This window comes from Mesoplodon bidens (genome assembly GCF_964165515.1).
Source record: "Mesoplodon bidens genome assembly, chromosome: 2".
In the NCBI taxonomy this organism is placed as follows: Eukaryota; Metazoa; Chordata; class Mammalia; order Artiodactyla; family Ziphiidae; genus Mesoplodon; species Mesoplodon bidens.
In genome coordinates this window covers 132,979,221-132,991,672 of record NC_138177.1, presented here as the reverse complement: position 1 = coordinate 132,991,672, position 12,452 = coordinate 132,979,221, and the positions used below count along the sequence as shown (strand labels likewise).

Here is a 12,452-nt window from a genome sequence, read left to right as displayed (position 1 = left end):
CCAGACCAATAACTGAGTTCCTGGATCTTTTCTGCCACAACTAAACTTGTAGGATTCCAGCCTGGGGCTGTCAATTCTCATTGTAACCATTTTGTTACAATTTTGTGGAAAATCTAGCCAAAACATGAAGATAAGAGGCCTACTAATATCACCTGTATCCCTGGACCCAATGTACTCAGTTACATGAGTCAGCACTTTTGATATGTGCAAATTAATCTGATTTGAGTTTCTGTCACTTGCAACCAAAAAGTCTCTTCTGTAAAAGGCCACTGAAAAAGAAGAGACATCTCAAGCGGTTGCCAAAGGGGTCCAAAAGATGCATCCCAGAAACTAAAGGGAACTAACTCTCTGTGGAGACTGAATTGACTAATGGAAAACAGGATGCAGGAGAAAAGCAGGTAGATAAACTTCCTCTTCTTTCACAGTCCCATCTACACATCTAAGGAACTGTTCCTCTGTCTAAAGATATCCTGTGTGGCCAAGCATGCACACCTGGCAAACGATCTCTCTTTAGCTCTTTGTGAAGCAGTGGCCAACGAGATAAGGTATCACCTTACATTGTTTCCCATCCTTTTCTTCACTTCCCTCTTCTCTTTAATGCCCTGGGATTATGCCTCCCAGAAAAAAACTCAACTTTTTTTCTTTGGCTGCGTTGGGTCTTCGTTGCTGTTCACGGGCTTTCTCTAGTTGCGGCGAGCGGGGGCCACTCTTCGTTGCAGTGCATGGGCTTCTCATTGTGGTGGTTTCTCTTGTTGTGAAGCATGGGCTCTAGGCGCTCAGGCTTCAGTAGTTGCAGCATGCGCGCTCAGTAGTTGCAGCACACGGGCTTCAGTAGTTGTGACTCATGGGCTCTAGAGCACAGGCTGAGTAGTTGTGGCACATTGGCTTAGTTGCTCCGCGGCCTGTGGGATCTTCCCAGACCAGGGTTCGAACCCGTGTCCCCTGCATTGGCAGGTGGATTCCTAACCACTGTGCTACCAGGGAAGTCCAAGCCTCAACTATTAATCCTTGTTTCAGTCTCTATTTTCCAGGGAACCCAGCCTAAAAGAGTACCTACAAAAAACCTACAGTAATCACCAGGCTTAATATTAAGTGAAACACAGAAAGCTTTCCCTTTGAGATTATGAACAAAATGAGGATGCTCAATATTAACACAATGTTGAGTAGAAATGGTAGTAAAAATCTGTACAATAATGCAAGGTAATAGCCTGCAGACCAACACAAAACAATTAATCAGTTACAAGGTTTGGAAAAGATAAAACAAAAATTCTTGATTTTCAGATGATACGGCTGTCTACGTGGAAAATATAAAGGCCACAGGAGAGTAAGTAGGTTGACTGCAGCCTGATCTTCCCCCTCAGCTTTGTTCAGTCTGTCCTGTACCAGGAGTTTCTCAAGTATGGAGCTGGAATATAAGGTCTCCTGAAAAAGACTGACCCTGTGTTTTCCTGAGAAAGCATAACAGTTCTGGTTGAAATCAGTCCCACAAAACTATTGTGTAACCTGAGGACTGTCCAGAGTTGAAAAGCCTGTGCCCATTTTGAAGAATCAAGGACTATTATTAAACTTTGGTAAAAATTTTTTTAAAAAGAAAAAGAAAATACAAAGGAATCCACAGATACATTCTTAGATTTAACAAGAGTTTAACAAGGTATATAGCTGATACAAAATTATTATATACCTAGGGATAAATCTAACAAAAGATATGCAAGAACCTTACAGAGAAAACTACAACATTTCATTGTGTGATACAAAGACCTAAATAAATGGAGAGATACACCACAACCATGAATCAGGATTATAAGAATGTCATTTCTCCCCCAAATTGATGTACAGATTCAATGCAATCCCAATCAAATTCTAATAGGATTTGGGAGTTTTTTGTTTGTTTGTTTTTGGTAGATTCTAAAATATACATGGAAATTCAAAAAGCTAAGAGCAGCTAAGACACTTTTTTTTTAAGGTGGGAGGAGATAGTCTATCAAATTCCAAAACTTATTATAATGAAAATTGTTTATAATTAGTGAAAAGATGTATAACCAGACCACTGGGACAAAATAGAGAGCCCATAAAAAAACCCACAAATAAGGACACACACATCTATTATAGACATGGCAGGACAGATCAATGGGGAAAGGAGAATCCATTCTGAAAAAATTAAAATTTCACACCATACACATATCAAGTCCAGGTGGAATATAAACCTAAACACAAAGGAGGTAATTACAAAGTTTATTATAAATCAGATGAATATCTTAATGACCTCAGAGAATAAAATATTTCTTAAACAAGACCCCCAAAATACCAAATGTTAAAAAAAAAAAAAAAAACTGATATACTGCATTAAAACTTAGTTTTCAAAAGACTCCATTTTGGACTTCCCTGGCTGCCCAGTGGTTAAGACTCCATGTTTCCACTGCAGGAGGCCCAGGTTCGATCCCTGGTCAGGGAACTAAGATCCCACAGGCCACAACGTGCAGCCCCCCCAAAAAAAAAGTAAAAGACTCTATAAAAAGGATTAAAAAACAAACCACAGTGTAGGAAAAGATATTTGCAAAACATATAATCAATAAATGATTAATCTACTGAATACATATAAAGTACTCACACAAATCAATATGAAAAAGACAATCCAAAGGGAAAAAACAAGGAAGGAAAATGGCAAACTAATTAGGTAATTTACAAAAGAATAAATTCAAATGGTCAATAAACATACAAAACAGGGCTCAATCTCATTAGTTATCAAGTAAATATGTACTAAAACTTTTACAATAAGATAGCATCAGGCATCCATCAGATTGGCAAAATGAAAAAGTTGGCAATACCAAGTGATGGTAACCATGTAAAGCAACATTGTGGGAGTGTAAATTTCCACAACTATCTTAGAAAACAGTTTGGCATAGCCTAATAAGCTTGATGATAAATAAAACTGTTAGGACAAGCAATAAAAACCCAGCAATTCCACACCTGAGCATACCATAGAAAAACTCATGAACATATGTACCAGAATATACATATAGGAATGCTCATAACAACACTGTTTCTAATAGTTAAAAACTGGAAACAACCCAAATGTCCATCTACTGTAGAATGGAAAATTGTGGTATATTTATACAATGAAATAATATAAAGCAATGAAAACGAATGAACTTCAACTGCTTGTAACATCATGGCTGAATCTGACAGATATAATTTTGAGCAAAAGAAGTAAGACAGAAAAGCATGCAAACATACAGTATGATTCTATTTAAATGAATTCAAAAATAAAAAATTATATTGCTTAGGGATGCATTCACAGGTAGTAAAAATAAAGAAAAGCAAGGAAATGGTTATCCCAAATGTCAGGACAGCAGCTTGGAGTACTCTGAAGCAAAGGGTAAGATTTAGAAAAGGAGAGGCAGGATATATAAAAAAGAAAAAAAACCAACAGAACAGTTATAGAGATGGAAATGAGCAGAGCATTTGTGGGGGTAAAGTGAAAACACCAGACTGACTAGTCCAAAATGTAAGCTAGAGAATAAGCAACAAGAGAAGGACCAGATTATAGATGACTTGAAAGTGCAAGCAGGAGTTTGGATTTAACCCCATAAGAAGCCACTATATTTATATTTTTGAACATAAGAATGCCATGATAAAAGCTGTGTTTTAGGGAGACTTCATTTGTAATTAGAGGAGGAAGGGACTAGATCAGCCATGACCTTGTTGTGAGGCAATGAAAGATGCTCCAAGGTGGCAGGGTGGCGTTCATTCCTACACTTCTTATGCGTCCAGTTTACACAAGTTTCTGTGCTAAGCACTGGAGATAAACAGACCTAGACCAGCCCTCAAAGAGCTCTGAAAAGCAGTATAAAATAGGGGGAAAGGGGAAAGGAGGGCAAGCATGAGCAAGTTTAAAAAGAAAAAGAAAAAAAAAACTGTACCTCATGAAATCAGTGATGAACAAAAGAAAAAAGTCAAATGTTCCTAATTCTCAAGAGTTCTATAATCCAAGTACACATAAGGTAGCATAGTAAGCACTGCCATATGGCCCCAGGATTGATGAGAAAGAGAACAGGCAGGAAGTACTGGTGATTATACCACATACATGTGAGAAAGCTGACTATAAAAGAAAAAGAAATGATTGGTTGGCAGCCAGAAATGCCAGAAGACTCGATGGTTCTTTGTTTTATGATGAGAAAGGCAGGATAAGTCTTATGGCTTAAGGGAAACATCCATAAAAAAGAATAGATTGAAGATGCTAGAAAGGAAAGGGAAAATTGTGAGATCAAGGTTGGGAGGAGGTGGCAAGGTATGGGATTCAAAGTACAATAAAACAGGTAAGTTTTAGGTACAAGACACCCTTCAGGCTCAAGAGAAAGATGGTTGAACGATATATTGGGACAGTCATATGCTGAGGTTAAAATGAAGGACTCATGTGGTATGGTCCCAAACTTTTCAGTAAAAGATGGGGTAGGGAAACAAAGATGATAAATAAGAGAAATTATTTGGAATAAACCTCATTTCAAATGATAAGACATTAATTAATAAAAGATCAACTCTGGGGACTTCCCTGGTGGCACAGTGGATGAGACTCTGCACTCCCAATGCAGGGGACCTGGGTTCCAACCCTGGTCAGGGAACTAGATCCCACATGCATGCCACAACTAAGAGTTTGCATACCACAACTGAGGAGCCCACGTGCCGCAACTATGGAGCCCGCCTGCTGCAACTGAAGAGCCCGCCTGCCGCAACTAAGACCCGACACAACCAAATAAATAAAAAAATAATTTTTTTTTTTTTTAAAGATCAACTCTGGACTATTCTAGTCTCCCTCCAACACGACTCTGCAGCTCAGGAGCAAGAAATAGGTTAGACATTCAGCATTAACAGTTAGTGAGATGAGTAAAACAGAAGGTCAGGGAAGTGGTATATGTGTCCAAAGTGATGAAACAGGCAGCACTGAAATAGCTGATACTATGTGGAAAGGACTTACTTTGATCAGGAGTGAGATTATGAATTGAACAAAGTAGATTAAAAGATTGAGTTTATGGGCTTCCCTGGTGGCGCAGTGGTTGAGAGCCTGCCTGCCGATGCAGGGGACACGGGTTCGTGCCCCGGTCCGGGAAGATCCCACATGCCGCGGAGCGGCTTGGCCCGTGAGCCATGGCCGCTGAGCCTGCGCATCCAGAGCCTGTGCTCCGCAACAGGAGAGGCCACAACAGTGAGAGGCCCGCGTACCACAAAAAAAAAAAAAAAAAAAAAGATTGAGTTTATTCTGCCAGTTATGAACAGATTCAAGACTAAAAATAATTGAGGTTATAAATAAGCCCATACCCAGGAAATCCTACTCATGTAAGATTTTCCTCAGAAATAAAGATCTGATGAAAGCCTTTCATTAAATTCTGCTTCTTAGTCAGCAAAATGATACAAAATTAACAAAGATTAAGAAAACAAGGGTAACTTTTGGTATACTAATAGCAGCGCTGTTAGAAAATCTAGAACTACCACAGAAGAAAATATTTTGCAGAAAGAAAATACAGTCGAATAATAATAATTTAAGATCTGAAATCAGAGGACTAGGGTTTGAGCCTCAATTAAGGCAAATAATCTCATTCTCAGTAGGCCTCAGTTCTGCATCTGGATTATGGGAGTAATAAATAACAGTAAGTAACCATAATTCAAAAAGACACATGCACCCCAATCTTCATTGCAGCACTATTTACAATAGCCAGGACATGGAAGCAACCTAAATGTTCATCAACAGAGGAATGGATAAAGAAGATATGATACATATATACAATGGAATATTACTCAGCCACAAAAAGGAACGAAACTGGGTCATTTGCAGAGACGTGGATGGACCTAGAGACTGTCATACAGGGTGAAGTAAGTCAGAAAGAGAAAAACAAATATCGTATGTTAACACATATATGTGGAACCTAGAAAAATGGTACAGATGAACCGGTCTGCAAGGCAGAAATAGAGACACAGATGTAGAGAACAAACGTATGGACACCAAGGGGGGAAAGTAGGTGGGGTGGGGTGGGGTGGGGTGGGATGAACTGGGAGATTAGAATTGACATATATACACTAATATGTATAAAATAGATAACTAATAAGAACCCGCTGTATAGCACAGGGAACTCTACTTCACTGTACAGTAGAAAGTAACACAACGTTTTAAAACAACTATACCCCAATAAAAATAAACAAATAACAGTAAATAATATAGGAATAATAGCAGCAGCTAACATTTTTTGAATGCTTATTATGTTTCAGGCACAGTTCTAAGTGTTTTACATGTATTATCTCATTTAATCCTCAAGTTAACCCTACAGAGGTTTTTAGCTCCACTTTACTGATGAGCAAACCAAGACAAAGAGGTTAGATCAACTGCCCAGAATTACACAGCTATTATTTGGTATAGGTAGAATTTCAACCTGGGTGATGTGACCTAGAGCCTACCTTCTTTACTATGTCCTTCTGCCCTCTGGGTTATGAAGATGAGAATGTGGTAAAAAGTGTTTTAAGTATACACAAATGTTCTTCATTACAGCTGAATATCAAGTGATAGGACAAAATAATCCAAACAAAATCCTAGATCATTTATCTACAATCAACATTCCATAAATTGTACCTATTATACACTAGGGAGTGATTACAAAGGTTAACAAGGCATATGCCTTGTCCTCAAAAAGTAGGGAGAACAGGGACTTCCCTGGTGGCTCAGTAGTTAAGAATCCGCCTGCCAATGCAGGGAACATGAGTTCGATCCCTGGTCCGGGAAGATCCCACATGTCACGGAGCAACTAAGCCCATGTGCCACAACTACTGAAGCCCGTGCGCCTAGAGCCTGTGCTCTACACCAAGAGAAGCCACCGCAATGAAAAGCCTGTGCACCGCAACAAAGAACAGCCCCTGCTCACCACAACTAGAGAAAGCCCACACAGAGCAGCAAAGATCCAATGCAGCCATACATACATACATAAATGTAGGGAGAACAGACAAGAGGCAATACTTGACATGAAGTCAGCTTTTCTATGATGAGCCAAGGTTAGTGGCACAATCAGTGATGCAGAATAAAGAGCTTTGAAAAAATCACCAAATCACAGCCTCAAAAAATAACAGCACTAAATGCAAAGGGCTAGGAAACAACTGAACCAGAAAAGAGATCAGTATAATTCTTTTCAAAGTAAAGGTTTCTGAAAAATCATAAAGCTTTAAAAAAGAAGAATAAGTTTTCCAGTAGCAACAGGTTTTTCACAGAGCAACAAAGTTCATACAGGTATATCATAAAAAGGATTATTACTTCCAAATAATAGTCTTAGGCCATATTATAAATCCTGTAATAATAAAAAAAATAGTGATACTTACTGTGTACTTATTATCTAAAAAGCACTGTCATAAGCATTTTATGCGTATGGATTTATTTAACCCTTACAACAATCCTATAAGGTGAGTTCTACTATTAACCCCATTTTATAGACAGGGAAAATGAGGCAAAAGTGAGAGGAAGTAACTCACTCAAGTTTACACAATGGGGGGCAGTGCTAGGGTGTCAAACCAGGCAGTCTGTCTCCAGAGTTGTGCTATACTTCCCCCAGTAGGAAACTAAGAAGCAGAACAAGAATTTATTCAGGGCTTCCCTGGTGGCGCAGTGGTTGAGAGTCCTCCTGCTGATGCAGGGGACGCGGGTTCCTGCCCCGGTCCGGGAAGATCCCACATGCCGCGGAGCGGCTGGGCCCGTGAGCCACGGCAACTGAGCCTGCGCGTCCGGAGCCTGTGCTCCGCAACGGGAGAGGCCACAACAGTGAGGGGCCCGCGTACCGCAAAAAAAAAAAAGAATTTATTCAGAGATATTATTCTGCCATATTTGGTATCTTGGCGGAAAGTACCTTTCATTCACAATAAGCAGATAATAATTCATCATCTATAGCAGTTCTGTCCTTGGTCTTCCCTCCAGATTAAGCCTGTGCATTCCTCCTCAACTATCTCATCTACTCCTCTGGCTTTAAGTACAATCTACTTGCTGATGACTCCCAAATCTAGATCTCCAACCCAATCTCTCTTCTGCACCTTAAACCTGTACAAACAGCCTCATAGACCCTTCTCTTTCAATGCTCCATGAGCACCTCAAAATCAACATGTCCAAAACTGAATCATCATCTCCATCCCACCTCATTTCCCACCCTCACACCCATTCTTCCTCCTGTCCTCCCTTATCTCAACAACTGCCTCCATCGTGGTTGCACAAGTCAGAAACTTGGACGTTCTCCCAGACTCTTCAATCTTCCTCACCTTCCTTATCCAAGCAATCATCAATCACTGCCATGCCTACCTCCTAAGTATCTCTCCAGTCAATGCATGTCTCTTCATTTCCATTGCCTTACTTACTTTTATAACTTTACACGGCTATACTAATTTGAATTGTTTTGTTGTTTTGCAAAACTGGTTATCTTTTTTTCTTGTGTTTTGTCATGCCCTATCTGAGAACAAATTCCATGAATGGAGAACAGACATTGTATGTATTTCACACCTAACTCCCTTATGTGCACTTTCTTGATCGGCACAATGTTCTCAGAGATAAGCTTTTGGTTCTATTTAAAAGAAATTAATACTAAGCATGCATGTCAAGTAATACATCTACTTTTAAATGGCACTGCCTACAGAAACAAAACCAAGTTATTTTACAAAAAAAAATTTTTAAAAGAACAAAAGTAATAATTTCCTATTAAGTCTATCACAGCTCCCTAGGTTATACTAATTATTGTTAAGTGTTCCATGATAGCTAGTAAAGGCCATACACTGTACTAAACCCTTTACACAAATTATTCCGTTTAATGTTCACAACAACTCTATGAGCTGGGTACCGGGTTTTTTTTACCCATTTTCCAAACAAGTAAAGCTTAAGAGAACTTAAACAATTTGGCCAAGGTGCCAACTTAGAAAATAATCGTCAGGATTTAAGCCCGTGGTCACAGTCTGAGCTTATGCTCTTAAGCACTTGCTCTTTTGTCTCTTAAGGAGAAAATAAAATATGTGTTTTAAGGCTCGAAAGAAAAAAAAAGCACAAAGCTTAAATGAAACAGATGTTAGTTTTAAATGAAAAAGTGTCAAAATAGAGTAACACTATGGAAGTTCAAGCAGTTAAGAAACGACTTGTTTGGTAGGTCCAAAAATCTTTAATAAATATCAGCAAACTAAAAAGATCCAGAGTCACAGAAATACAACTGTCGAAAAAGTAATACATTCGAATGTTTCTTCTCTTGGGACTTCAGATTAACAGAAATAGGGTCTTATTAAACAAAACATGTCTAGTGTCATACACACTGATATATTCCACAATGAAAGTCTACAAATATTAGAATCCTCCACCGTAATTCAATTTTTTAGGGGGGAGAAAGGTGGCAACCTCCCCACTACAAGTGGGTAAAAAGCTCAGAAACCTCAACTGTGATCGCTTGCTCACTGCTAGACTCCTAAAACACGAGTCAAAGGGCCGGTGTATAAAGAACACTGCCTATCATCCATCTTTCTCTGGAGCTATGAGAAACACAGGCGCAGTTTACATTCACACGCTACTAGGATCAAGCTCCAGCCTACAATTCGTCAGATCGGGCAGCTGGACACCGAAGGTGCAGACCACAAGCTCTCAACTTTTCATTTAGGCCGTACGTTTTCGATTCTGGGTGCACGAGCCCACTCTGAATTGGACCCCTGGCTGCAAAGAGGATTCCTGTCAGATTTCTGGGAAGGGTGAGAGGCTTGAAGGAGGGGCGGCCTCGCACCGGCCGGGAGCCCGCCGCGCGCCGAATCTTTTGTTGGGGTGGAGACGAGGGCGGACCCCCGCACCCTCCTGAGGGGCAACGGGGGTGGGCGGGGAGAGGGAAAGGGCCCCGGCCAGCCCGGGGGTGGGGACACAAAGAATTTGGGAAGCGCCGAGCGGCCGGCAGACAAGCTTCCCCCGCCCGCCCTTCAGTAAGCCGCCTTGAACTCCAGGCCCGGAGGCCCGAGGAGCCGGCGGAGGCGGGCGCACGGGCGTGCGGGGCTCTCAGCACCCCCGGACGAGGCACGGGCTAACGGCCGGGTTCGGAGGGCGGCACCAGGCCTCGGCAGCCACCGCGTCCGCCGCGAGCCGCCCCCGCGGCCCCCGCGAGCCCCCTCCGCCCAGCCGCCGACCAGGCCGCGGGATCCCGGCGTCCGCGTCGCCACACCCACCCGCCTCCTAGGCCCGGGCCGGGAGGACTCTCCGACTCTTCCCCCGGCTGCGGCGGCGCGCCCCACGCCCCAGATTTACCTGCTGATCTTCTGGGCAAAGGCGCGGCGCTCGGCCATGGCTGCTAAGGCGGCTGCGGCGGTCTGGGCGCGGACGGGCGGGCGCGTGCCTCCTCACTCGCGCTCCCTCCCTCGCCGCCTCCGCCAGTCCCCGCTCCGGACCCGGGAGGCTGGGGCTGGCGGCCGGAGCCGGGAACGAGCCTGGCCGTAATGCTCCTGAGAGGCGCGCAGCAAGAAACCGCTCCTCCCCCCCCCAGCGCGTCAATCCCCTCGGGAACCCTGGCTTCGGAACGCAGCTGCGGCCCGCGGAAGCGAAGAGGAAGACTGGGGCGTGGAGGGAGCGAGCCGCAGGCTCTGGCCTCCCGGCTGCTGCGGGGCCCGCATGACCGAGAGGACGCAAAGAGAAGCCAGACAGGGGCCAGCGACCTGGCGAAGCAAGAGAATAAGATAACCGAGCGTATGGGGCGGGGGGGGGGGGGGGAGCCTGGCTCTCCCGAAAAGGAACGGAAGGAAATGGAAGATGGGCTTTGCCAAGGCGGCTGTGCTCTGCCGCCCGGGATGGCTGGGTCCAAGTTCCTGCAGCACCCATCTCCGTGTAGTTGAAAGCACTTTCTGTTCTGCTGTGACCTTGTGAATGGGGTCTGACTGGAGAAGGAATGTTTTTTCTTACAGAAAAAGAGCCAGAATAGAGCTTTCTCCTGCAGAGGTAACGATAATAATAGTTGACTTGGGGTGCTAAGCCAGGCACTGGATTAAAGTTTTACAGGCATGCATAATTTTACTTAATCTTCACAACAGCTCTTGGAAGTAAATCATTATCTTCATTTTAGAGGAAAGGAATTTGGTTCGGAGAAACTAAGCGACTGGCCCCGGGTCACACAGATGGTAACCTCTTCAACGGAAGTTCAGACCCTGAGCCCAGGCTTTTTCTTTGAAGACACGTGTTTCCCCGTTAGTAACACTCTTCCTGAGACTATTACATATCCCTTTTGAATCTCATTTTTCATATATATATGTTGAACCAGATGAGCGCTAATGTACTTTACCATTTTGATATTCTGTTAAGTAATCTGTATATTTACCAATCAAACTGATCTTGCCCATCAAATCCTATAAAACAGGGACTAGCAGAAATCATGTTTCATTTTTCTGTTGTAATCGCATAGTGTCTAATGTGTTTGGCTCCTAATGCATATTTGCTGATTACTGATGTTACGGTGAAACTAAGAAAAATACCTTGGTTTCTTTAGTACCTTTCTCTTAAGTGTTGCAAGAATTTAATATGTGTATTTATTTATTTATTTGTTTGTTTGTTTATTTATGGTCTTGCTGTGTCCTTGTGAAGTATGTTGGATACTTCTTTTCCTCTTTTTTACAGTTGGAAAGTCAGAAGCATGGAGCTGTTAGTTCATTTGCCCAGAGTCACACATTGAGTCAGAGGTGAAAGCCTCAATTAGTCAGATCCATAACTTCCTGTCAGATCCACAGTGCTCTAACCACTGTGGAAGACTTCATTTATTTTGTTTAACAATGCTCACTCCAGTAAAGGTGGTCTATTCAAAGAGGTACATACGTAGCTTCTCCCCAAGTGTAGTACAAAGTGCTGTTCTCAGGAAGTTTGAGTCCATTGGGAAACATGAAACAGCTACTCAGAGAACTACAAGTCAAGGCTAACACTGTATGCTGGCCTTTAAGACCCTCCATGATAGAAACCCAGTCATATGCTGCCACCTCCTTACTGTGTGACCTGGAGCAAGTCACTTAACCTCAACTCTAAAACAGGGTAATAATTGTACCTACTTGAAAGAGTATTATGAGGGTTCATTGAGTTAATTCACACACAGTTCTTAGAACAGGGCCTGGCATATGGTTAAGTACTATACATATTAGCTGCTGTTATTATTATCACTGTTATTATCATTATTCATCCTACCCTTAAGCTTGTCCTGGGTGCTTGATAGTCACTGAATCGTTTGTCTGCTCTCATTCTCCCAGCCAGATGTTATATGCCTTTATCTCTGCTCTCCAAACATCTTTTCACTACTCTCTCAGAGAAATGACCACATTTTGCTTTGAATGGTTCTTTGTGTACATGACTCACTAGTTGCCAAAGTGTCTGAAAGGACATTGCATGCACTGTGCAGCTTGGTGGGAACATTTAGAGCAAGAAGAGGACAAGCTGTAAGCAGGCTAGACAG

General features: G+C 42.4%; 1 protein-coding gene across 5 annotated transcripts in view; it reads right to left on the bottom strand.

Annotated features, from left to right (window-relative positions):
• DOCK7 (dedicator of cytokinesis 7) overlaps window positions 1–10,706 on the bottom strand; it is a 200,521-nt gene extending 189,815 nt beyond the window's left edge. For all 5 annotated transcript variants that reach the window (XM_081224735.1, XM_081224736.1, XM_081224739.1 and 2 more), the window contains exon 1: window positions 10,277–10,706. In XM_081224735.1, the coding sequence (XP_081080861.1) occupies window positions 10,277–10,314 (38 nt within the window). In that variant the 5' untranslated portion in view covers window positions 10,315–10,706. The remainder of the gene's footprint in view (window positions 1–10,276) is intronic.
• Window positions 10,707–12,452: the final 1,746 nt, after the last annotated feature.